The sequence below is a fragment of the Macaca thibetana genome, chromosome 19, assembly GCF_024542745.1.
Source record: "Macaca thibetana thibetana isolate TM-01 chromosome 19, ASM2454274v1, whole genome shotgun sequence".
NCBI lineage: Eukaryota > Metazoa > Chordata > Mammalia > Primates > Cercopithecidae > Macaca > Macaca thibetana.
In genome coordinates, this window is record NC_065596.1 from 28,197,487 (window position 1) to 28,224,235 (window position 26,749).

General features: G+C 51.2%; 3 protein-coding genes across 6 annotated transcripts in view; 1 reads left to right on the forward strand and 2 right to left on the reverse strand.

Annotated features, from left to right (window-relative positions):
* Positions 1–26,749, forward strand: part of NOP53 (NOP53 ribosome biogenesis factor) — a 289,745-nt gene that overhangs the window by 36,833 nt on the left and 226,163 nt on the right. The gene's annotated exons all lie outside the window — the stretch shown is intronic.
* The window catches only part of NAPA (NSF attachment protein alpha), a 128,934-nt gene that overhangs the window by 14,449 nt on the left and 87,736 nt on the right, over positions 1–26,749 (reverse strand). The window contains exons 2-3 of the mRNA XM_050772325.1: positions 12,198–12,421; positions 982–1,061 (exon numbers count right to left, since the gene is read on the reverse strand). Coding sequence (XP_050628282.1) covers positions 982–1,061; positions 12,198–12,295 — 178 coding nt within the window. The 5' untranslated portion in view covers positions 12,296–12,421. The remainder of the gene's footprint in view (positions 1–981; positions 1,062–12,197; positions 12,422–26,749) is intronic.
* Positions 18,039–26,749, reverse strand: part of ZNF541 (zinc finger protein 541) — a 54,233-nt gene continuing 45,522 nt past the window's right edge. For 3 of the 4 annotated variants that reach the window (XM_050772052.1, XM_050772054.1, XM_050772051.1), the window contains 4 exons: positions 26,633–26,721; positions 19,210–19,350; positions 18,829–19,010; positions 18,039–18,726 (listed from right to left, as the gene is read on the reverse strand). In XM_050772052.1, the coding sequence (XP_050628009.1) occupies positions 18,573–18,726; positions 18,829–19,010; positions 19,210–19,350; positions 26,633–26,721 (566 nt within the window). In that variant the 3' untranslated portion in view covers positions 18,039–18,572. The remainder of the gene's footprint in view (positions 18,727–18,828; positions 19,011–19,209; positions 19,351–26,632; positions 26,722–26,749) is intronic. The other variant, XM_050772053.1, reaches the window with a different exon arrangement.

A 26,749-nucleotide genomic window follows, 5' to 3' on the forward strand; every position in this document is an offset into this window, starting at 1 on the left:
ACGTATTTTATGAAAACTCAGGAATAACTCTTTGAATTTTTGGGAAACCAACAACATTCTCAAAATGATGATAATCAATTTTATTGTGCACTTCTGCGCCCTGCCTCCATGGTCCTACCACTAGGTCCCCTCTCCTCCACAGTCAGGAAGTTCCTCCCTGTGTTCAAACACTGGTCTCTTGCTGTATTTCCTTAATTCGATCTTGGTGACATGAAAGATGTATTATGAAATGGGCTTCAAAAGGGCTCAATGCACTGGCTTGTTGGATTTCTTGGGCCTGCAGGGAGCCCCAAACAGATCTCCAGCCTCCCTGGGCCCAAGGGGCTCCTCCCCACCCCTCTCCTCCATGAAGCTCTCCTGCCTCACTGGGGCAGGTTAAACACTCAGGCTCTGCAGTAACAGCCTTGGTTTCTGAATCTTGGTTCTGTCATTTACTAGTTCTGGCACCCCGGGCAAAAGACTAAGCCAAGCCTCAGTTTCCAAATCTGTAAAACAGGGATATTTACAGACTGACCCTTAGGGCTGCTGTGCTAATGCCATTAAATGATGAGCACTTAGTACTCAACAAACAGTAGCCATGATTCATGTTGTTATTGGAATCACCTGAACATCCCCCCACCCCGCCACCACCCCAGCCTAGAATTCAGACACTGATGGAAGCACTAAGGAAGTTACCAGGAAACCCGAAGTTCTGAATTTAAGGAGGACTCTAAGAGCTCATCAATCCACATGGGTTTATCCAGGTCTAATAATCTATTTATTCCCATCCTCTCTGTCCTTTCTCCAAGGCCCCATGACCCAGAGTATAAAGTAACCCAGCAGGCACAAAACAATTAGAGAGCAGGCCAGTGGCTTTCCGATGACGGAGATGGCATAAAAAGAGAAGGGGCCCTCAAGGCCAACCTCTGGGGCAGGCCTGTGTGAGTGGAAGCTGAGGGAGGAGGAGAGCACCTCGGAGGAGCTCTAGCGGAGATGACATACCACTCCAGTTTTTGGCCATTTTGAACATGTTTGCTGCTCTGGCGTAGATTTCACATGCTTCCTCTATTTTGGATGAGCCTCTGGGGAAAAAGGAAAGAAAAAAAGGAGACAATCTAGTCTGCTATCCAGGAGAAAGCAAGCATTCTGCTCCAGTGCCGGTACAGACGTGCCCCTACCCCTCACCCTTCACCTGTGAAGCCAGCTTCCCGCAGGCCTCCTGAGGCTGTGGCCCCCGCCCCTGCATACAACGGCACACTCAATTCAGGAGGACTGGGGTAGATACTGGGTGCTCGCTGGGGTTGTGGGGCGAAGAGTTCCTGACCCCACCACGACCCCAGGGTCTGACAGCCTCTTCTACTTCCTGCCTGGGATACCGGGGCCCACTGGGTCCCAGGCGCGCTACAAATCCCCTTTCCCCAGGAGACTGCAAAGCATTCTGGGGGAGTAGCCCAGTTTAAGACATCGTGTTGCTTTCGCAGAGGGAGCCTTAATTCTGTGCCTTGCAACCCTGGAGTGTGTCATTACCAGTTCAGGACTGGGCATATATATCACACAGCCATACAAAGAGACGGGAAGCACTATTTTAAAATGTAGATATAAAATGTTCCCGTTTGTGTTTAAAAAAAAGAGGGTGGGCTGAGTGCGGTGGCTCATGGCTCCTGTAATCCCAACACTTTGGGAGGCCAAGGTGGGCGGATTGCTTGAGCTCACGAGTTCGAGACCAGCCTGGGCAACACGGCAAAACCCCATCTCTACAGAAAATACAAAAATTAGCAGGGTGTGATGGCGCACGCCTGTAGTCCCAGCTACTAGAGAGGCTGATGTGGGAGGATTGCTTGAGCCCAGGAGGCGGAGGTTGCAGTGAGCCAAGATCAAGATCACACCACTGCACTCCAGCCTGGACAACGACAGGGCCAGACCTTATCTAACAACAACAACAAAAGAGTGAGAAGAATAGAAACATACATGTTTATATAAACATAGGATATTTCTGGGCAAATACACAAAAACCTAGTAACAGCATTTTTCTCTCAGGTGGAGCCTGGAGAAGGAGGGCCAGGTGTGGGAGGCTAACTTATTCACTGGGCATCCCGCGTTTGTACTACCCGAATTTTTTTTTTAACTGTTTGCACATCTTTTCAAGAAAATATATATATACACACACACACACATAAACACACACACGTGTATATGTGTGTGTATAGATATGTGTATATATGTATATATGTGTGTATATATCTATACATAGAAATACACACACACACATATTTTTAAGTATTAGGATTTATATTCGGCCCTGTGGTCCAGCAATGAATTACATTTCCAGCAATTTATCCTAAAAAACGAATAAGTTACAGGGATGTTCAGCAGAGCATTATTTAAAACAGCAAAACCCCCCAAAAACTTAATGTCCAACAGTAGAGATACACTGGGAGATAGACAGGAATTTAAAAACATAAAGGGCACCCTGTTTGGGCAGCTTCACTCTGGCTTCTCGACCTCCACATGTACAAAATGAGCTTCCTGGGGGACCTCATTAGTACCTCAAACCCGTAAGTCCCACTGAATCCTTCTGCCATTAATAATACAACCAAGCTGAGCCCGCGAGGTCTGTAGTCTCTGTAACTGCTCAAACTCCCATCATCCACATAATCAGTAGAATAAAATCCACACACTCAGGAGTCCCACCAAATGGATTTCAGGGTCTCTCTTCACTGACAGAACTAGTGTTGAGTTTATTTTTAAGGAAGAGAAAAGGGAGGGGTGGGTATTTTCCCATTTAAATCGTCCTCACCATCTCATCCCACACCCTGTGTCAACTGGCCCAATGCTGTACCTGGAAACTTGTCCATACCAACTCAGCTGTGGTGGGGCCCAAAGGTAATTCTGGGAGCTGGGATGTGAGCATTCCTTCCCTCTGCACTGTGGATTCAGTGTGGCCAACCTGCCCATCCCTTTGAACCACATGAAGTGCTCATTTTATCAAACCAGAGTCCCACAGCCACACTCTCTGGGATTCACTCAGCAGGTCTGGATGGGGCCTGCAATTGAGATTTTTAACCACTGGGGTTTGGGGGGCCCAGGTAATTCAGCTGATCATGTGAGTTTGGGAAGGAAAAACTGACTGAGACTGACTATCTGGAAAGCAGCCACCAGCAATCAGGGGCCAGGCCTGGCAATGTCAGCAGGCAAATAAATGCCCCCAGGGCGGGTGGGCTGGCTGGGCCAGGGATCCTGGTCTCCTGAATCCACATCACACCAGGTAAATAATCTATTTATTCCTATCCTCTCTGTCATCTTGTCAGATGAAAGCCTACTTCCTGCCTTCTGGGGCTGTGCTGATGCTGTCCCCCACCTTCTGCTGTCCCCGGGAAGTGGCCCTCAGCAATGTGTTCTTCCCGCACTTGCCCTGCTGCACCCCATCTTCCCTCACCCACCTCACCTCAGCCGGCCCAACACACCTCGGGCCTTGTTTGGAGTGACTTCTTTTTTCTTTTTCTTTTGGAGACGGAGTTTCGCTCTTGTCGCCCAGGCTGCAGTACAGTGGCACGATCTCAGCTCACTGCAACCTCTGCCTCCCAGGTTCAAGCAATTCTCCTGCCTCAGCCTCCCGAGTAGCTGGGATTACAGATGTGTGCCATCACACCCCACTAATTTTTGTATTATTAGTAGAGACGGGGTTTCACCATGTTGGCCAGGTTGGTCTCGAACTCCTGACCTCAAGGGATCCACTCACCTTGGCCTCCCAAAGTGCTGGGATTACAGGCTTGAGCCACCGTGCCCAGCCTGGAATGACTTCTTTAGAACCCATTCCTGGCCTTGGAGAGGTAAGAAACTTTCAAAACCTTCTCTGGCTGAGAATCCTGAAGGGTCCTTTGGGGCCTGGCTGCAAAAAACCCTCAGAAGGACCTTCTCTGGAATGTTCTCTTAAAGGGACATTTTCACAGACCTTAATCACAGGTCTGCCCACCCCACAGATTCCCCAGCTCAGCCTTCCCTTCTTTTTGAGTGTGACTAAGTCCTATCCAGCTCCATGCACTCTCTGAAAAAGCTCAGTCCCTGGATGAGCAGAAATGACCCACGTCACTGAGTGGCCCACAGCAGGCAATCAACAACGAGCGGAGTCAGCCCCAGCCGGGTTTATTTCAGCTCAGAGGGACAGAGCAGACACGGGACAGACACAAAGTCTACCAGCTGCCAGGGCTGAAACTCTATGATCGCCTGCCTCCTTTTTCCCCTGCACCCCGTGGTTTTGCCCATTACCACGGCCAGGGGATGACAGGAGATCTCTGGAGTCCCATCCTCTTCTTTTAGAAATGGGAGTGAAGTCCCCAAAGGGGGAAAGTGACATGCCTAGGTTCCAGTGGAAGATCCTGAAGAAGCCATTCACATACTCATTTATTCACCTGGGGAACAGGTATCCGAGCATTTATTATGTGCCAGGAGATAACAGCAGTACATGAAAGGAAAAGTTAGCTGGGCCTCCTCTCCTGAGGGCCTGGGTGGCAGCGCATGTGACAGCTGACTGTCCCTCCCCCACTGACCTCCCCCAAGCTGCCTCTGCTTCACTCCTCCCATCCCACGGCTCTGAGCCGCTCTGGGAATAGAGGGAACTGGTTTGGGCTGCCTGATGCAGGGCTGTCTATAATTACCCGCTCAGCTTTGCTCTCTCCCCCTCCAAGGCGGAGGAAGGAGTCTCAGGTCTCCCAAACACAGCCACCAACCTCAGCGACTGCCATATGGAAGGCTAGGCGCTGCCAGGAATGCACAGACACCCGGTGGGACCTGGGCCAGGGGGTACTGCAGGGCAGAGTCTCAGCCCCCTCCTTCCTTCCTCCATCCACCAGGCACTTCCTGGCTGCCAGAAATACACCATGCCCTGACCCACCACCTGCAGCTCCCGAAGGACCTCATGAGGTAGGGTGGACAAAGTCAGGCCCCCATTTTGGGTCCTGGACTCACTCTATCTCTCTTGCCTCTCTGGAAGCCACAGGCACAGGCCTATGGCTTCCTCCTCAGACTTAAGGCCCACTGCCCCAAGTCTCCGGTCAGCACCCTCAGTGGGGAAGGTGCCCTAGGGCCTGTCACATGCCTGTGAGCCCACCTCCTGCACGGCTCTCGAGACCACGTGCCTTAATCACAGCTGGCGCATGGCGCTCCCTGGCTCCCGGGCACTCCCCCAGAAGGAGCCCACAGCTCTTCACAAGAGCCCTTTGGGTGCTGCCCTTGCTTTAAAGGGGAGGAAGCTGGGGCTCAGAGAGGGTGGAGGGCTTGCCCAAGCTTACCCTGCCAGGAAGCAGCAGGGCTGTGAAAGAGGACTGGGGCCCTGGGGATCCAGTGCTGCCCTTGCCTCTCACTCAGTAATCAGGAAGGCTTCCCTCCCCATGCCCAAGAGTCCTCGGAAAAATGAGGAGGGAGGACAAGGTCCCTGCCTGCCCCCGCCCCTCCTCTAGATTAAACAAGCCAAGGAACCTTTACCGCCGAGGCTTCCCTCATCTCAAAGCAGAGGCTGCTCTCTGCTGGAGCTGCGTGGAGCATCCTCTAGGCAAAAGAGGATGAATTAAGTCAGCCCCCTACTGAGCCTGCCAGTAACAAGACAACAGGCAGAAGGAACGTCAGAAAAAGTTAAGGCTGCCTGTGGTGCAGGGTCCACCCTGGCACAGGGAGCTGGGGGCCACCAGCCCTGCTAGTCCATTGACTGCACTGGAGCTGGGAGCTGCTAGAGGTTCAGCATCCTGAAGGCACTGCCACCAGTATTACCTGGAAGTGCAAAACCACCAGCTGCCTCCCGCCACTCTGCAGTGGGCCCCGCCTGACCAAGCAGGGTATGAGTTCCTGCAGGGCGGGGCCTGGGCCCAGCTTCACTTTCCTATCTCTCCACAGTGCTGGCACAGGCCCCGGTTAACAACGGTGAAAGGATAAAGTGTCACAGGCTAACTGCCCAGCTCTGAAATCGCCACAGGACCCTCTTGTGACATGACTGTCTGGGCAAGGACAAGGGGTAGAAAGAGAATGACTTTGGGGTGGTGAGACCTGGGCTGAAGTTCATTTCAGGTACTTTGCTAAGTGTCCAACCAGGGGCTAGTTATCCCTAAGGCTTTTTTTTTTTTTTTTTTTAAATAAGAGATGGGGTCTTCCTGTGTTGCCCAGGCTGGTCTCGAACCCCTGGGCTCAAGCAATCCTCCTGCCTCTGCCTCCCAAAGTGCTGAGATTCCATTCTTTATCTATAAAATGGCAGTGTGGCTGGCCACAGTGGCTCACACCTATAACCCCAGAGTTTTGGGAGGCTGAAGGAGGAGGGTTGCTTGATCTCAAGAGTGTGACACCAGCCTGGGCAACACAGTGAGACCCCAACTCTACTAAAAACTAGCCAGGCATGGTGGCATATGCCTACAGTCCCAGCTACTTGGGAGGCTGAGGTGAGAGGATCACTTGAGCCCAGGAGTTGAGCCCAGGAGGTGGAGACTGCAATGAGCTACGATCATGCCACTGCCCTCCAGCCTGGGCAACAGAGCAAGACCCTGTCTCTCAAAAATGAAAAATGAAATAAAACAGAGACAATGAATCTGGCCTGGGAGGAGTCTTTGTGAGGATTAGAGATGACACACATTCAATACTTGGCACAGAGAGCAGAATGGAAGAGGTGCTCAAATGGTTGCCATTATACAAAGGAAAAGAAATACGCTCAAAGGGGTGCCTGCCACCCAGCAATAGGAATTCTAGAGAGTTGCTTGTGGTGGTAAAAATAAAATAAAATAAATGCTGACAGTAGTCAAACAGGCCTGGCCTCAGTGCCAGATCATCGCGTGCCAGCCTGCGTTTCCTCATGTGTAACTAGGGATAAGACTCCACACCTTGCAGTGCTGCTGAAGCATGAGCAATCTTGCAGGCAGCACCCCACGGCGTGCCCAGCAGAGAGCCGGTCACAACACGGGCGCTCAGTAAACAAGAGCATCCCTCTTATCAGGCCCCGCTGAGGACCGATTCCAGGCACACTTCCCTACTTCAGAATCGCAGCATGGGCTTCATCTCCACCCCTGATTCGCTAAGTGCTGCTCCTCCTTTGGCTTCCAGAGTCCTGGCCTCCCACCACCCTCCGCCTTACTGCACAATGCTCAAAATACATACAGGCCCACGGCCCTTCAAGATGGTAAGCTCAGAGCCAGGACCTCACCTGCCACACGGCACACAGCCTGGCAGGCGCTCTGTTTCTTATTTTCTTATACGGATGCCCCCCTGCACCCCAATGGGATTACATTTCACCACAGACCAAGGGCGAATGTGCTTCCTTTTCCTTAAAAGGTGTTCTCAAAGACCCTTGTCTTTCAGTAGCCCCATTCCAAAAAGGAGACAGAAATGTTTGTATGGCCAGGCAGCAAAGTTCCATCCATCAGGAAAGCCAGGAATTCTCAGATTCCCCAGAAACCTTGTGTGCTCTCAGGAAAGACTCCACTCTGAGACTGGACAAGAGATGCCAAGTTTTCAGTTGTGGATCTTGGCTGCTGGCAGGGCACTGTGATTCACCAGGGTGCCCACTGGAAATGGTGCCGGGGTCTCTGCACGCTCTGCAGAGGAAGGTGGTCTGGAGGGAAATCTGGAAGCTCATGCCCACACCAGTCTCAGCCAAGATCCCATGCAGGCCCTATACAGACAAGCTGGCCCTCCCATGGTCCCGCAGTTACTGCCTACAGGTAGTTCAAACAGGAACTGATTTGCCAAGATCTGATCTTGGGAATGCACTGTTTGTATACAGAACACCCTGCCACCTATTTCTCCAGCACTTCTAGCTCAACTTCCAATGACAATACCTACTAATAAAGATGACAGTGAGCCCTTAATAAAAATTACCAGAGCCAGGCACCGTGCTCCCACCACTTCCCACGCATCGTCTCATTTATCTTTAGAACCACCCGAGGAAACAGTTGACTAGGATTTTCATTTCACAGATGAAGAAACTCCCTCTACACGTTTTTATCCAAGAGGAAGGAAGTTTTTATTTTGGCTGTTTTGGCGGCAGGGGAGGTGGCCAGGAGACATCAGGGATGAGGAAAAGCCCCAGGGAACAGAGCTGCCATTCAGAAGCCGCACGATCCCCAAAGGGCACAGCAGGCACTCTGGATTTACCAGGAGACATGCAGCAGGGAGGGGGAACTAGTGCGCCTGGACTCAGCCGTCCCCTTCTGCTGCTTGCTCACTGTGCTGTAGTTAGGAAGTCTCCGTCTTTTTGCTTCCAGAGCAGAAGTTTGAGCTGCACCCCCATCACCAAGGCGAGGAACAGGGATGGCTTTGAGCTTCTCCTAACTGGCTGGTGCTGTCGCCCTCAGTGGCTGCTGGTGCATCAAAGCCCCCTAGCGTCTGGCAGCCCAGAAATAATGAAGAGCAAGGGTGGCGTCTGAGCACCGAAGCGGGCGACAGCACAGACGCCCACCGCCTTGCGTCCCAGGTGAAGGCTCTCTGACTTGCCCTTTGATAGGAGCAGAGGACCCTCAATGTGGGACGCTGTCATTGCTGGGATTCCCAAAGGGGAAGGGAGAGGCACCAAGGACAAGCTGAGGCCCAACACTCCCTTCTCCAGTCCTGGCAGCTACCAAGGACCTGAATAAAGGTGGGTTATGAAATGCTGAACACAAGCAAACCCAGATCAGAGAGGAGGAGGTGCCTGAGTGATTCCCACCCGTCAAACAGGTCCTCCCAAGCTGGCCTCTGACTGTGCTCCCAGCTCCCAGGCATGCAAGCTCCGGTCAGGCCACCCTCCCATCCTCCCTGCCCTCTGCCCTCTGCCCTCACCTCACTCACACCCCCACAGCACCAAGTCAGCTCCTCTGGGAGCTGGAAGGAACTGAGATAAACACACCGGCTCTTTTTTTCAAATACTTGGAGAAAACGGCCATGGGACCACAGTTAAGAGGGTGGCGGTTTTCCAACACACCTAGTTTGCCAACAGCCTTCCCAAATGTAGTGCCCAGAGATGGTCATGAACCTTGAGGAGAAACTACCGAGGTAGCACAGCAAAGGGGCTAAGTGAGAAGGCTCTGGAATCACACAGAACCGGGTTTGAATGCCACCTCTCCCACTTACCATGTGGCTGGGCAAGTAAGTCAACTTCTCTAAGCCCCCAAGTTTCTCTACCTCCACGGGGATTTTGTGAGGACTAAATCCATACCATCTATCAGCAGGTTGAGCCTGGCCCAGGCCTGGGTCCGAGTCAGAGCGAGCACTTAATAACCTGCATCTGCTAGTATTACCGGCAATGCAACAGCCTCCTACTGTCACTCTCCCCCACACCAGCTGCTGCAGTCCTTTCTAGAAGGCAAACAGCAGCTCTCCAGGATGGGCCTCCCTTAGCCTCCTCGGAGCTCTTCAGTGCCTCCTCCAGGCCCAGCCCTTGCTCACCAGGCCTTCCTAGTCTGGCCTCACCTGCCGCTTCCACCTTTATGGTCTAACGTGTAACTCCCTGTGTTCCATCTTCCTAAGGCATACTCCATCATAACCCCTGCCTGGAGTGCTGCTCCCTGCCAGAGAGCACCCAGAACTCCTGTTCATCCCCCTGGGGTTGGGGCCTCTCCCCCAGGAAGCCATTTCTGATCCGTGTGGATCTCAGTTCCCTGTCTTTCCAGGCAGAACTTCCCCTCATGCTAGATCTCTGTTGCACCATCCCTGCTGCCTAGAGCACCCTCCCTGGCCCCACTCCCCAGCAAGTCCTGTGGTTCCTTGGGACCTAGCTCACTCCTCACCATGAGCTTCCCCCTGGTTCACACTGCTTCCTCTGAGCTCAGTCACAGGAATGATATAATCGAGCCCTTCCTTACAGTAGGCAATTCCACTTTACTAGCGTTTGCTGTGCATCCTGCCTTCCCAACCAGGTAGCAAGTGCCTTGGGGCTGACTTAGCTGCTCCCTCCAAGCACACAGTCCAACAGCCCACTAATCCCTGGGCCAAAGGGACCAGACACCCAGAGCCACCTAGGAAAACTATCACCAAAAATCCAGCTCGTGGCCCCACCCCCAAACACAGTACCTGAACTTCTCCCCTTGTGAAGAAAAAGAAAACACACACACACCCTCTGTCTCCTCGCAGCCTCTAAAATAAAATATTTTTCACCTAATCAATACAGTCCATCAGCCCCAGATGTTTCTCCACACCAGGCAATTCACCATCATGTTCTTCAAGTTCTTTTGCTAAACATTATCCAACCTCAAACAAGGGGCGTGGCCCAGAGCCCTTTTCCTGTTCCTTCCTCTCTTGGAAAGATCCCTCCCCTTTGTGTCTTACCAGCCTCTGCCAGGCTCCTACCCCAGTCTCTTCCCATCCCCAGGCCCTCCTCCCAAACCCCCTTCTCCAGCCTTCTGCAGACACTCCCAGTCCCACCAACTTCCCCAGGCTCTGCTTCTGAGGGGCCACCACAGACCGTTCTCTCTACAAGTCCACTAGTCCTTTCCCAGTCCTCCCCTCAGTTTCCACAGCCTCCCCTTGACCTTTTCGGGTCCCCCCATCAGCACAGATCCCACCCCCCCACACACCACCACCCCCTGCCAAACTCCCTTTACTTCCTCTGCCCAGAGCCTCATGCTCCTCTCAACCCTACTAAGTCTTCGTGGATCCCTTTACTGCTCCCTTTCAGCTCCTCTTAGCACACTCACGTTTCTGTCTCTCCCTCTCCTGACCCCTCCCAGACCTCTCCTCTCGGGCGCCCACCTTGAACCCCATCAGCTCTCTGCACACTCCAAACCTGTTTCCTTCTGGGAAGTCACATTAACAATAGCTAACACTCTCAGAGATGTAACTCCACGCCAGGCTCAATTCTAACACTCACAGCAAATGGGAGGCAGGTTAGATTTGTGATCTCCTTTAACAGGGAGACTAAACCATTTACCCAAAGTCATGAAGTAAGTGGCAGAGCCACATTTCAAACCTGGGCTCTTAATACTTTTAAGCCACTAAAATTATCACAGGATGGTGGTGTCAGCTTTTAGGAGCTACCGTGAGTTTTATGCCATGTCACATGCGTTAGTTCTGTCTCCCAAGCCTTTTCCCATCCCTCTTCTAAGCATGTTCCTGTCATCCCCATTACTCGAGGATCACACAGCAGGAATTTGATCCCCAGTTTTGATTCTCTCAGCCCCCGTCTCTCCCTGTTATCCCTCCATCTCCTTGGCCAAGCCACCACCACGCGTTCCCCCACCCAGGAGTCTCCGGCCTCAACCCAGGCCTCCTCAGGTTTTCTTTCCTTTTTTTTTTTTGAAACGGAGTCCCACTCAGTTGCCAGGCTGTAGTGCAGTGCAGAGGCGTGATCTCGGCTCACTGCAACCTCCGCCTCCTGGGTTCAAGTGATTCTCCTGCCCCAGCCTCCCGAGTAGCTGGGATTACAGGCACCCGCCACCAGGCCCAGCTAATTTTTGTATTTTTAGTAGAGACGGGGTTTCACCATGTTGGTCAGGCTGGTCTCGAACTCCCGGCCTCAGATGATCTACTCACCTCGGCCTCCCAAAGGGCTGAGACCGCCACAGTCTTGACTCCATCATCCCGGTTCCTCCGCTCAGCTGTCCTTAAACTAGTCACTGCTAACCAGGGCCGTACTCACCCCAGGCACCCCCCACACTTCAGACGCAGCTCACTGCTCCTAGGATCATCTAAGCCCTGAGCCCCTCCAAAGGTGTCAGCCCCCTTCAGCCTTCACCCTCACTGCCCAGGGCCCACGCAAATCCACTGCCCCGGGGGATGAAAAGGTCAGTCCCTCGGGCAGGCGTCCTCAGCCCCAGGCCCCATCACTGCCGCCCGAGAGCCTTCACATTCCCCTAGAGCTCTGAAAAGCCTCCGGACCTGGCTTATCTCCCGGACTCCCTCCCTGCCCCCAAGCCGGTCCCCTCCAAGGCTTCAGGACGTATTCCCTCGGTTCAGGTTCTCCTCCTCCCGCTGGCCTGTCTTCGGCCTGGGTCCCCTTCCTCGCCTCAAGACAGGGTCGCCTCTGTCCGTGTGTCCTCAGCCCAAATCCCTTCCGCCATGTCAGACCGTCTCTCCTCAAACCGTGTTGCCCCGGCCCAGGCTCTTGGCCCTCAGCCTGTGTAGCCTCTGCCGCTTCAGGCCAAGTCACCTCATTCCAGGTTCCTCTCCGTCCCCTCGGCCCGAGCTCTGCGTGCCCTAACCCGCCACCTCCGACCGTGACTCCTTCGTCCTCTCAGCCTAGGTCCCGGCCGACCCCTCAGCCCGGTTCTCACCCAAAGAGGCCAGAGAAGAAGGACTGCGAGTTCTTCACTTTGCGCTCCGCCTCGGCCAACAGCGCCATCGCCTCCGCTTCTTTCCCGGAATTGTCCATGGCGGCCACAAAAGGACTCAGCAAAGCGCCCGACACTGGCCCTGGGAAGACTCAGCCGCGGCCGGGCCGCGGAACACAGATCGGGAGAAGTCGCCCGGCTGCGTTGACGTCGCACCGGCGCGCGGCGCCTGCGGCCCGGAATCACGTGACTCGCGCTGGCCAACCAGAGGCCTCGTAGCGCGGCGCCCGCTCCGCCGGCCACGCCCCCACCAGCCGCCGCAAGCCGCCCGTGACTCGGGACCCCCCAATCGGCGTCCCGAGACCTCAACGCATGCGCACACACAGGACAACGAGGCCCCACTTTCTCCTCAGCGCTCTGTACCTCACCTCCCACGTGACCCTGCGGAAGGCAATGGCAATACTCACCGCGGAGGCCCCGCCCCACGGTGTTGCCGCTGGATCCTCCTCCACCAATCAGCAGCAGCCCTCGGCTCGCGTTGTTAGGGGGGCCACCCCGCGCCCTCCCTGAAGTACTCCGGCAGAGTCAGCTGACCGCGGACACTCACGTGACAACTCGGGGCCCAAGCCCGGGTTTGACAGTTCTGCGCAGAGCTTAGTCCCGCCCCACGGCTGGTCTCGCCCGTTTCTTCACTTGGAAAAGCGTTTGTGGGAAAAGGAAACCGTTCTGCTTTTTCTTGCTCCCTCTACCGGCCAGTACTGGAACTGCTTTGGGGAGACCGGTGAAGTAGTTGAGAGACTGGAAACAAAAACTTAAGAGGTTCTCTAACTCTGGTTTCATAAAAAATAGATGAAGAGGGCCGGGCGTGGTGGCTCACGCCTGTAATCCCAGCACTTTGGGAGGCCGAGGCGGGCGGCTCACCTGAGGTCATGAGTTTGAGACCAGCCCGGCCAACATGGCGAAACCCCGCTCTACTAAAATACAAATATTAGCCGGGTGTGGTGGCTCACGCCCGTAATCCCAGCTACTCGGGAGTCTGAGGGAGGAGAATCGCTTGAACCGAGGAGGTGGAGGTTGCAGTGGGCCGAGATCGTGCCACTGCACTTCAGCCTGGGTGACAGAGTGAGACTTAGAAAAAAAAAAAAGCTGAAGACAGCGTGTTAAAAAATTCAGATTCGAAGATGGGCGCGGTGTCTGGTGCCTGTAATCCCAGCTACTCGGGAGGCGGAGGCGGGAGGATCGCTTGGGCCCAGGAGTTTGAGTCCGGTTCAAGTCCTGCCTTGGGCAGCATAGCAAGACTCTGTCTCTAAAAAAAAAAAAAAAGTTCAGATTCAAACACACCTCCTGCTGCCCCAGAAAATTGAGTAGTTGGTTTTTGAGACAGGTCTCACTCTTTGGGTTGTTGGTTTTGGAGACAGGGTCTCACTCTGTCGCCCAGGCTGGAGTGCGGCAGCACAATCATAGCTCACCGCAGTATCACTTTGTAGTGCCAGAGAGGAAGGAAGTATTCCACACGTGTGCTCACACACAAAATTAGGGGGTATGCCAGGGTGCCAACTGAAAGAGCTCCCAATGGCCAAAGCTGGAACAATTTGAGCAGCAAAATAAAGTAGTATTGCATTATAATCCCAAATATAAAGTATCCATGAGCCTGTGGTCATAAAGATGAATAGAGAAAAATAAAGGGGGGAGAATAGACAAATAGTTTGTGCAGAAGAATTCCAAATAATCTGTGTAGATACTCTGCTCTCAAGAAGGTGAAGGATACCTCCCCATTCTGTAAGTATGGACTGTGCATAGTGACATCCTTTCAAAGAGGAGGGTGCAGGAAAGGGGAGAAAAAAACTAAATTTACAGTGGAGAAACCAGACTTTGACATCCAGGTTGTTGGGTTAACCTCAACATTGATAAGTCATGTGATTAAAATGGCTCTTTACTTCTGGGATCTTTCAATCTAATCATGAAAAAAACACTAGACAAATTCCCATTGAACCACATCCTCCAAAACACTTGCCTAGTACTCCTCAAAACTGTTGGTGGGCGCAGTGTGTCACCTGTAGTCCCAGTACTTTGGGAGGCCAAGGCAGGAGGATCACTTGAGGCCAGGAGTTCGAGACCAGCCTGTCCAACATGGCGAAACCCTGTCTCTACTGAAAATACAAAAAACTTGGCTGGGTGTGGTGGTGCATGCCTGTAATCACAGCTACTTGGGAGGCTGAGGCAGGAGGATCACTTGTACCCGGGAGGCGGAGGTTGCAGTGAGCTGAGATCACCTCATTGCACTCCAGCCTGGGCAACAAGAGGGAGACTCAGTCTCAAACAAGTAACACTGTCAAGTCATCAAAACAAGGAAAGTCTGAGAATCCGTCACAGCCCAGGATACATGGATGCTAAATGTAATGTCTTACCTTGGGTGGGATCCTGGGACAGAAGGGCATTAGGTTAAAAAAAACCAAGGAAATCGGCCGGGCGCAGTGGCTCATGCCTGTAATCCCACTTTGAGAGGCTGAGGCGGGTGGATCACCTGAGGTCAGGAGTTCGTGAGCTGCCTGGCTTTCGAGAGCAGCCTGGCTAACATGGCAAAACCCCATCTCTACTAAAAATACAAACATTAGCTGGGCATGGTGGCGGGCACCTATAGTCCCAGCTACTCGGGAGGCTGAAGCAGAAGAATTGCTTGAACCCGGGAGGCGGAGGTTGTGGTGAGCCAAGATTGTGCCACTGTGCTACAGCCTGGGCAATAGAGTGAGACTCCATCTCAAAACAAACAAAAAACACTAAGGAAAGCTACATAAACTATGAAGTTTAGTTAATAATATTGTGCCATATTAGTTCATTCATGGTAATAAATGTACCATTCTAATATAAGATGTTAATCATAGGGGAAACGGGTATGTGGGATTTTTTTTTTGCTGTCATTGCAATTTTTCTACAAATCTAAAACTATCCTAAAAATCTTCTTTAAATAAAACAGGTTCGAAGGCCATACCCACAATGGTTCCAATTCTGAGTCTGTGGTGGGTCAGAGGAATCTGCATTTTTAAAAAACAGAACCCCATATAATTAAGATGCAGCCAGACCCGGTAGCTCATGCCTGTAATCCCAACACTCTGGGAGACCAAGGTGGGAGGACTGCTTGAGCCTAGGAGTTAAGGACCAACCTAGGCAACAAAGCAAGACCCTATCTCTACAAAATTAAAAAATTTTTAAATTACTCCTTGGGAGGCTGAGGTGGGAGTATTGTTTGACCCCAGGAGTTTGAGGCTGCAGTGGGCTATGATGGTGCCACTGCACTCCAACCTGGGCAACAGAGTGAGACCCTGTCTCCTCTCAAAAAAAAAGTAAAATTAGGATGCAGATAATCCAGGGACCACAGTTTGAGAAACCGCTGTTATCTAGGGGGTTGGCTGAGCAGAGCAAGGCATAAGTCTTCCCCCAACTCTCTTCATACATGAATAGACTTGCCTGGACCACCCACTTGTGGTTGCCACTGTGTCCTGACCACAGAGCAGGTGGGGGTGAGCCTGGATTACCACAAGCAGTTTTGGTTCCATGTCTGTCAAAGCAGCAGCGCTATGTAAAAGCTTCTGTTTAAGCTGTTCCCTTTCAGGGTAATTTGTCATGCAGCAACAGATAATATACCCCTCAGCCTTTTCAACCAGGGAGTATTTTTCCATTTCCAGAGTTCATTGGATTTATTTAGGATGGGATCCAAACAATATTAGCAATCACATGAGAGCTTGTTAACTAGTAGCTGTTCATTTCTTATGGTGCACCTTTCCAAATGCTTAATTTACATTTTATTTTTATTTATTTATTTTGACATGGAGTCTCGCTCTGTTGCCCAGGCTGGAGTGCAGTGGCACGATCTCTGCTCACTGCAACCTCCACCTCTGGATTCAAGCAATTCTTGTGCCTTAGCCACCCAAGTAGCTGGGATTACAGGCATGCACCACCATGCCTGGCTAATGTTCGTATTTTATATTTTTAGTAGAGATGGGGTTTCACCATGTTGCCCGTGCTGATCTCAAGCTCCTGACCTCAAGTGATCCGCCCACCTCGGACTTCCAAAGTGTGGAATTACAGGCGTGAGCCACCACACCTGGCCATAATTTACATTTTATTTAACTGATAGGTTGCAGGGGTTGAGGAGGGGCAATTTTCATCCCATTTTACAGATTGAGAAAACTGAGGCTCCCACAGGGAAAGTGATTCGCCCTAGTTTACAAGGAGGTAAGAGGAGCCAGGATGGATGAGGTTCATCTGACGTCTGAACCCCTTCCCTTAACTGCAGTGTTCCAACTGCTTCAAACTCAGCGTCCACCTCTGCTCCCCTTCCCTCCCAATCTTTAAGCCTTAGCTGATAGGTGGGCCCTCTGTGAAACCTCCTGACACTGCCATCTACTTTCCCAGCCCCTCAGAACACAGCACACCCTACCATAGACACGATCACACCCCGATGCAATCAATCCTCTGCAGTCAATTCCCCATCTGAGCTAATGGCATCGACTACAGCTGCTCAGGCTCAAACCTGCCCTGCCAACTCGATCTGTCCTTTCCTTGACCACCTCCCACTGACGTGTGAGTCACTGACAACTCTGTTGCCCAGGCTGGAGTGCAGTGGCACAATCTTGGCCCACTACAACCTCCACCCCTCAAGTTCAAGTGATTCTCCTGCCTCAGCCTCCTGAGTAACTGGGACTACAGGTGTCCAACATCATGCCTGGCTAATTTTTTTGTATTTTTAGTAGAGATGGAGTTTCATCATGTTGGCCAGGCTGGTCTCAAACTCCTGACTTCAAGTGATCCACCTACCTTGGCCTCCCAAAGTGCTGGAATTACAGGTGTGAGCCACTGTGGAGTCTACCTTTCTTTTCTTTCTGTCTTTCTGACGGAGTCTTGCTCTACCAGGCTGAAATGCAGTGACACAATCTCAGTTCACTGCAACCTCCGTCTCCCGGGTTCAAGCGATTTTCCTACCTCAGCCTCCCAAGTCGCTGGGATTACAGTCACGTGGCACCACACCCAGCTAATTTTTGTATTTTTAGGAGAGACGGGGTTTCATCATGTTGGCTACTATGGTCTTGATCTCTTGACCTCATGATCCGCCTGCCTTGGCCTCCCAAAGTGCTGCGATTACTGGCAAGAGCCACTGCACCTGGCCATGGAGCTGCATCTTGAGTGGTCTAGCCTAACTGTGGTCATTTCCCTTCTCACTAACAGGGATCAGTTTAGAAGCGAACACAGGCTCAATGAGACATACGGGCATCTGCTGGGAGCTGTTAAAAGTTTTTCTCACTCTTAAAAAGGGAGGCAGGGAGGGGGGTTGTTTTCTCTTCCCTGACTCCCCTGCCCCCTGCAGGTCTGGATTTTGGTTCAAGGTTATTCTCGCCTCTGCTGGAGCCCTGGTTCTGCCCCTGCCCCTGCCAGGGGTCCCTGATTCCAAGGCTGAACCCCCACGGGGACAACCAAACTCCATGATTGTTTAAATCAACACCAACTCTTATGTTACAGCCAAAAGCATTTCCAGTATCAAGACCCAAAATCACCTTGTTTGCTTATTATTACTGCTACCTTCCTGCTCCTACAAAGGAAGGTCCGTGAGGAAAGGGGCCTGTCTTACTTCACTATCCCTGTTGCACCGATTGGCAACGTCCAGTGCATTCTACAGCAGGTGCTTCGTGGATGTTTGCTGAATGAATGTCCAAATCAACATGCCTGTCTTCTCCCCAAGGCCCCCAGCCCCCAGGGCAGGCCACAGCTGACTCACCTCCTGGCCTTAGCACGTGGTGGGGTTCCTAAGCCTTTATTGGATCAATAGGCAGGGAAGTCAAAGACAGCGGCTCAAGAACCCAATTTAATCAGATTTATGAGTTGACACGTACAAAAAACACGGAACAATGCAGAATTCATCGCAAGACTAGGGACTGAATCTGGAAGGCAGAGTCCCCGCCCTGGGGAGGGGCCCAGCATGTTGGAGATCTCAAGGTTTTTTCCCACTGATTCTCTACGTCTTGGCCTTATCTAACACATGAAACCAAACCCCACAACTGAGGCTAAGATTTAAGAGCTACCCAGAGCTAACTTTTCCCCTCCCCAAGCCTCCCTGCTCTAGAAGTGGAAGGGAAAGAAGGGGAGAGACTATGAACCTAAGGAGAGTAGAGCCTCCAGCGCCACTGGACAGGGACTGCATAGCTGTCCAACAACTGAGCTCCTCCTGCCTATCTGTGGCCAAATGCCCACCACGTTTGCAGGCTGGTTGGCCAACGGGGGATGGGGAGGGTGGGGGGAGGCAGAGGGGTACCCCAAACACCCTGGAGAGGCCGAAGGGAGGAGGGGCAGCACCGGAGGCCCCATTCGGACTTCCTGCCATGGGAATCACCACTGCAGGGGGCCGATGTCAGCTCCCAGCTCCTCTTCCTTCAGCTGGAAGGGCTTCACCGGCCACTTCACCCTGACGATGGGCTCCACGTGGTCCTGAAGGCGGTGCCGCTTCATGTGGGCATTTCGACTCTTAATCTTGTCAAACACCCTGAGGAGTCGCCAGAGGACATGGGGTCAGAGCAAGGAGGAAGGGATCATGGGGGGCTGAGGCTGGGAGCCCTGGGGGCATCTCCAGGAGAAAGCTGGGTACCTTTCACACTCTCTGCATGGAAAAATGCCCTGGCTCTCCACACTTCCCGACGGCTCAGGGGTCCGCTTGGGGCCTGCATTTGGGCTGGAGCTGAGGATGGACTCCCTCCTATAACTCTTGGTTTTTATCTTTAACTCAGGAATTGGATGGTGGCTGGGTCTCTCCCGAGGGCTGCATGGGACCTGCAGAGGGAGCAAAAGTGACATAAGGGTGCTGACCTGTCCTGCTGTAAGAGAGGCACAGAGCTGAGGGCACACGTGTCTCCTGCAGGGAAACCCTTCCGTCAGGAGCATCCCCGCCCTCTGACCCCACCCTCCAACTCCACAGGCAGCAGGCACTGGGAGGAGAGACGAGCTCCCGACACTGCCCCGGTTCCTCTACCTTTTCCTCTGTCCTTTCCACCTCCTCCGGCTCTCTCTTGACCCTCTTTTCTAGCCCTGGGGCTCGGCCACAGTCAAACTTGATCATTTTTTTCCAGATGTAATAATACTCAACGCACTGAGCTACCGTCTTTGTCTGGATCTAGTGAAAGAAAACAAGCAGGCTGTGGCCGTGCCACGCGGGCCCTGGGAGTGTGACCTTGCCACTGGGCCAGCTGCCTCCTTTGGAAAGCCCTTTGGAAGGATCTCTTCCTTTGGCTTGGCGTCACCACTCACCACAAAGGCACAGGACCACAAAATCCTTCCTGGGGATGAGGCCGTTCAAAGAGCAGCCACACAGTAGCCACCAGTACTTAAGCATGCACATTCTGAGCAGTCATTCCAGCCCAGGTATTCTTTCCTAAGGAAGATGCACACAAAGGTCCCTCCAGGGACGCTAACTGTGACATCATGCTAATAAATCGGAATGCCCTCTACAGGCAGAATACCACACAGACATTACAACAGCTAGGCAGAGCCTCTAAAGTCTTGGCAGGAAGTGGCCCACTCTAGAAGAAGGGGAGGTTTTGAGTGCACAGCACGAACCTACGAGATCATTTTCCCGTTCCTCCACTAAGAAAGGATCCCACTAAAAATAACTTCTGTTAAAAACAAAAGGGAAGCTGGGCTTGGTGGCTCACGCCTGTAATCCCAGCACTTTGAGAGGCTGAGGCAGGAGGACTACTTGAGGTCAGGAGTTTGAGACCAGCCTGGGCAACATAGCAAGACCCTATCTCTACAAAATATTTTAAAAATTAGCCAGTCATAGTGGTACATGCCTGTGGTCCCAGCTACTTAAGACGCTGAGGCGGGATGACCGATTGAGCCCAGGAGTTCAAGGTTAGAGTGAGCTTTTTTTTTTTTTTGAGACAGAATCTCACCCTGTCGCCCAGGCTTGAGTACAATGCCATGATCTTGGCTCACTGCAACCTCCACCTCCCGGGTCCAAGTGATTCTCCCACCTTAGCCTCCTGAGTAGCTGGGATTACAGGTACCTGCCATCATGCCCAGCTAATTTTTGTATTTTTGTAGAGATGGGGTTTCACCATGTTGGCCAGGATGGTCTCGAACTCCTGATCTCAGGTGATCTGCCTGCCTCGACCTCCCAAAGTGCTGGGATTACAGGCCTGAACCACTGCGCCCGGCCAGCAGTGAGCTATGATGTGTCATGGCACTCCAGAGCAGGTATCTCTCTTTTTTTTTTTTTTTTTTTTTTTGAGACGGAGTCTTGCTCTGTCACCCAGGCTGGAGTGCAGTGGCCGGATCTCAGCTCACTGCAAGCTCCGCCTCCCGGGTTTACGCCATTCTCCTGCCTCAGCCTCCCGAGTAGCTGGGACTACAGGCGCCCGCCACCTCGCCCGGCTAGTTTTTTTGTATTTTTTAGTAGAGACGGGGTTTCACCGTGTTAGCCGGGATGGTCTCTCGATCTCCTGACCTCGTGATCCGCCCGTCTCGGCCTCCCAAAGTGCTGGGATTACAGGCTTGAGCCACTGCGCCCGGCCAGGTATCTCTTTTTTGAGACTCCAGAGTGCAATGGCACGGACTAAGCTCACTGCAACCTCCACCTCCTGGGTTCAAGCGATTCTTCTGCCTCAGCCCCCCGAGTAGCTGGGACTACAGGTGTGCACCACCACACCCAGCTATTTTTTGTGTTTTTAGTAGAGACGGGGTTTCACCTTATTGGCCAGGCTAGTCTCGAACTCCTGACCTCGTGATCTGCCTGCCTCAGCCTCCCAAAGTGCTGGGATTACAGGCGTGAGCCACCGCACCCAGCTAGCGTATCTTAAAAAAAAAAAAAAGAAAGAAAAAAAAGGAAAAGTTTAATTGCTCTAGGAAGAAAATTTTTCAGGAAATAAAATTGGCTATTGAGCTCACTCCAGAAAAGACATTCTCCACCCAAATGTTTTTCAGCTTTTTAAGTCTTCACAAACGAGGAGTCAAAACAGCACAAACTCTTCCTAAGAAACATCACTAAGTTTAAAAAAAAGTTGGACTTCTGCTTCTGAACAAGATGGAGCAACAGAACCAGATTTACCCTCTCGTCCAAAACAATGAAAACAGAGTCAAAATATAAACAATGTTTGGCAAGACACCAGGCATCATTCAACAAAGGGCAGTGAACCCTGACAGGAAGTAAGCTGCCACTGCTCTGGCTTATCACCTTGTGTTTCCAGGCCACCACCCAGGCAGGGGCAATTTAGACAGAACCCAGCAGGACTTAGGGAGCCGAGGTGGAGCACAGTGCCCCCGGAGACCAGGACGGTAGAGCCCACAAGACAGAGGATGGGAGAGGAAAGAGCTGCACACAGAACACTCCAGAGATGGGGAGCAAATTTCCCCCAAGGACTCAGCCAAAGACTGCCCAGCACATGCATGGGAACAGACCAGCCAAAGCTGGGTAAAGAGCCATCCACAACGATGAGAGGGAAAAGTGCCTGCTGCTCCTACAGCGCCAGGAAGAGTGCCCGTTCCCACAGCCAGAGTGGGAAACTTCATGATTCAGGGGGCACTGGGTAGGGCAGTGACACAGTCTTGCCTCAGTAAGGAGAAATAATCAGCCTTAGAGAAGAGCTATGCTGGTCCCATCTAAAAAATCTAAAACTGAATCTAAAAGTAGCTGTGTCCCAGAACAAAACTCAAGAATATTTATAAGGCTGCAAAAATATCCAGCATCCAACAGCTAACATTCACAATGCCTGTGATCTGGTGAAAATCACCATGCATGCTAAGAAGCAGGGTAACATGGCATATCAGGAGGAGAAAACCCAATCTGTCAAAGTCAACCCACCACAGACACAGATGTTAGAATGAGCAGGGAAGGACATGAAAGGTTACCATAACTATTTAATATATGTTCAAAGAGTTATGCCAGAGGACAGGCGCGGTGGCTCTCACTTGTAATCCCACCACTTTGGGAGGCTGAGGCAGGAGGATCACCAGAGGTCAGGAGTTTGAGATCACCCTGACCAACATGGGGAAACTCTATCTCTACTAAAAATACAAGAAATTTAGCCGGGTGTGGTGGTGTGCACCTGTAATCCCAGCTACTCTGGAGGCTGAGGCAGAAGAATCGCTTGAACCCAGGAGGTGGAGGTTGCAGTGGGCCGAGATCATCACTGCACTCCAGACTGGGTGACAGAGCAAGACTCCGTCTCAAAAAAAAAAAAAAAGAAAAATGTTATACCAGAGCTAGGTGTGATGACACACACCTGTAGTCCCACCTACTCAAAGCTGGAGGATCACTTGAGCCCAGGAGGTCAAAGGGTACAGTGAACTATGATCACACCCCTGTACTCCAGCTTGGGCGACAGAGTGAGATCCTAGATCTTAAAAGAAATAAGAACAAATAAAAACTTGAAAACACTGCTAAGAGAAATTAAAGATGACGCATAGAGCACAGCCCCTGTTCATGGGTCAGAAACTGAGTGTTATTAAAATGTCAACTCTCCTTGGCCAGGTGCGGTGGCTCACACTTGTAATCCCAGCACTTTGGGAGGCTGAGGCAGGTGGATCACCTGAGGTCAGGAGTTCAAAAGATCAGCCTAGCCAACATGGTGAAACTTGTCTCTACTAAAAATAAAAAAATTAGCCAGGCATGGTGGTGGGCGCCTGTAATCCCAGCTACTTGGGAGGCTGAGGTACGAGAATCGCTTGAACCTGGGAGGTGGAGGTTGCAGTGAGTGAAGATCGTGCCACTGCACTCCAGCCTGGGCAACAAGAGTGAAACTCCATCTCCAAAAAAAAAAAAAAAAAAGTCAACTCCCTCAATTGGCCTATAGAGTCAATGCAGTACCAATCAAAATCGTAGCAGGTTTTTTTTTTTTTTTTTGGTAAAAATGGGTAAGTTACTTAGAAAGTTCATATGGTAATACATGATTTCAAGACTTATAAAGCTACAGTAGTAAAAACAGTATGGTACTACTTTTTGTCTTTTCAACAAAAGGTACAAAAGAATATCCACATGCAAAAAATGAACTTTAACTCATATTTTACACCATATACAAAAATTAACATGAAATGAATTGTAAACCTAAGTATAAAACCTAAAACTATAAACCTTCTAGAGAAAGCCAGGCGTGGTGGCTCACACCTGTAATCCCAGCACTTTGGGAGGCCGAGGTGGGCAGATCACAAGGTCAGGAGATCAAGACCATCCTGGCTAACACGGTGAAACCCCGTTTCTACCAAAAATACAAAAAATTAGCCGGGCATGGTGGTGGCGGGCACCTGTAGTCCCAGCTACTCAGGAGGCTGAGGCAGGAGGATGGCATGAAGCTGGGAGGTGGAGCTTGCAGTGAGCTGAGATCTCGCCACTGCACTCTAGCCTGGGTGACAGAGCGAGACTCTGTCTCACACACACACACACACACACACACAAAACTTCTAGAGAAAACAAGGGGAAAATCTTTGTGGTTGGGTTAGGCAAAGAATTCTTAGATACAACACCAAAAGCATAGTCCATAAAAGAAAAATTAATAAACGACTTCATCAAAATGACAAAATTTTTCTTTAAAAGACATTGTTAGGCCGGGCGCGGTGGCTCACGCCTGTAATCCCAGCACTTTGGGAGGCCGAGGTGGGCGGATCACAAGGTCAGGAGATCGAGACCACGGTGAAACCCCGTCTCTACTAAAAATACAAAAAATTAGCCAGGCGCGGTGGCGGGCGCCTGCAGTCCCAGCTACTCAGGAGGCTGAGGCAGGAGAATGGTGTAAACCCAGGAGGCGGAGCTTGCAGTGAGCCGAGATCGCGCCACTGCACTCCAGCCTGGGCGACAGAGCGAGACTCCGTCTCAAAAAAAAAAAAAAAAAAAAAAAAAAAAAAAAAAAAAGACATTGTTAAGAGATTAAAAAGCTACAGATTGGGAGAAAACATTCCCAAAGCATGAATCTGGATAAATGACATGTATCCTGAACCGATAAAGAACTGCTACAACTTAATAATAAAAACACAGATGGCTGGGTGCGGTGGCTCACGCCTGTAATCCCAGCACTTTGGGAGGCTGATGTGGGCAGATCACCTGAGGTCAGGAGTTCAAGACCAGCCTGGCCAACACAGCAAAACCCCGTCCCTACTAAAAATACAAAAATTAGCCAGGCGTGGTAGTGGGCACCTGTGATCCCAGCTACTCAGGAGGCTGAGGCAGGAGCATCGCTTGAACCTGGGAGGCAGAGGTTGCAGTGAGCGTGGATTGTGCCACTGCACTCCAGCCTGGGCAACAGAGTAAGTACTCCATCTCAAAAACAAAAACAAAAAAACAAAACAAAACACAGACATCCCAATAAAAACATATGCAAGAGATATGAACAGACACCTCACCAAAGAAGGCATACAGACAGTAAACAGGCCCATGAAAAGATGCTCAGCATTGTCAGTCATGAAGGAAACACCATGTGATGCCACCACACTGCCATGAGAATGGCTGGAATTAAAAGGACTGGCCCTACCCAGGGCTAGCGAGGTTGTGGAGGAACTAGACATCTCATTTCCTGCTGGTAGAAATGTGAAATGATACAACTACTTCGGAAAATTGTTTGGCGGTTTATTAAAAAGTTAAGCGTACACCTACTAAGTCATTCCATTCCTGGTATTTACTCCTCTAGAAAACAAAGTACATGTCAATACCAAGACTTGTACCTGAATGTTCATAACAAATTTATTTATAGTCACCCCAAACTGGAAGCCACTCAAATATCCACCAACAGGCAAATGATTACATAAACCGTGGTACATCCATCCAGTGGAATACTATTCAGCAGTGAAAAGGGGAGATCTATCAATACATGGAACATGGATGAACTCAAAATCATGATGCTGAGTGCGAGAAGCTGGACCAAGCAGAGTTCATACTGTGTGACTACTCCATTTATAGCAAACTCTAGGAAATGAAAACGAACTTACAGTGCCCTGGCAGATCAGTGCTGACTGAGGACAGGGGGTGCAATGGGGAGTGATTACTATGGGGCAGGAGGAGATTCAGGGCTGAGGGACACGCTCATTATGTTGACTGTGGTGATGGTTTCCCAGGTGTAGTATCAATATGTCAAAACTTAGCAAATCTTATTATACTTCAATTATGTGCAATTTTGTGTACATCCAAGTTTTTTGTTTTTTTGAACAGAAAATAAGCAGCAGGACATTATATGTAGTGAGATCTTATCCTTTGGGTTTTTTTGGGGGGACAGTCTCATTTTGTCACCCAGGCTGGAGTGCAGTGGCGCAATCTTGCCTCATTGCAGCCTTCACCTCCCAGGCTCAAGCAATCCTCCCACCTCAGCCTCCCGAGTAGCTGGGACTACAGGCACGCAGCACCAAGCTAAGCTAGTATTTAACTTTTTTGTAGAGACAAGGTCTCACTATATTGCCCAGGCTGGTCTTGAACTCCTAGGCTCAAGCAGTCCTCCCACCTTGACCTCCCAAAGTGCTAGGATTACAGGCATGAGCCACTGCGCCTGACCTCATCCTTTTTTTCTTTTTTTGAGATGGAGTTTCACTCTTGTTGCCCAGGCTGGAATGCAATAGTGGGATCTTGGCTCACCGCAACCTCCGCCTCCCAGGTTCAAGCAGTTCTCCTGCTTCAGCCTCCCGAGTAGCTGGGATTACAGGCATGTACCACCACGCCTGGCTAATTTTGTATTTTTAGTAGAGACGGGGTTTCTCCATGTTGGTCAGGCTGGTCTGGAACTCCCAACCTCAGGTGATCCACCTACCTCGACCTCCCAAAGTGCTGGGATTACAGGTGTAAACCACCACACCTGGCCTTTTTTTTTTTTTTTTTTTGAGACAGAGTCTTACTCTGTCACCCAGGCTGGAGTGCAGTGGCACAATCCCCACTCACTGCAACCTCTGCCTCCCAGGTTCAAATGATTCTCATGCCTCAGCCTGCCATCTAGTTGGGATTACTCACCACCATGCCCGGCTAATTTTTGTATTTTGAGTAGACGGGGTTTCACCATGTTGGCCAGGCTGGTCTGGAACTCCTGACCTCAAGTGATCCTCCCGCCTTGGCCTCCCAAAGTGCTGGGATTACAGGCATAAGCCACCATGGATGGCCCTTATCTTTTTAAAAGTATATGCATACCTGTATATATAAAATTTGTACAGACAGAAACGCCTGTTGCTTGGTGGAATACGTAACAGAGGTCACCAATCAGAAGCAGGACTGCGAGGAGGGGCATGGAAGACTGTTGTGTGCAGGTGATGCAGGTCTCTACCATTTGGAGCTGTTCACGAGGATGGCTTTTTGACACTGTAAACTGTCTACACTAAGAGTGCTGCCACAGGCAGGTGAGGGTGGGGCCCTCCGACCTCGACCAGCCCTGCAGCTCGAGCTTGTCTCAGCTGTGTGAGGCAGGGCCTTGGACACCAGCCCACATTCACTTTACCGTCTTGTGTATCAAGTAGAAGTCCTTCTTGTGGGCATAGAACGCCTTCTTAAAAAGCCTCTTCTCTATAGGGGTCCAGACGTCTGAACCTATCAAAGAACACAGCCGACAGGGGGA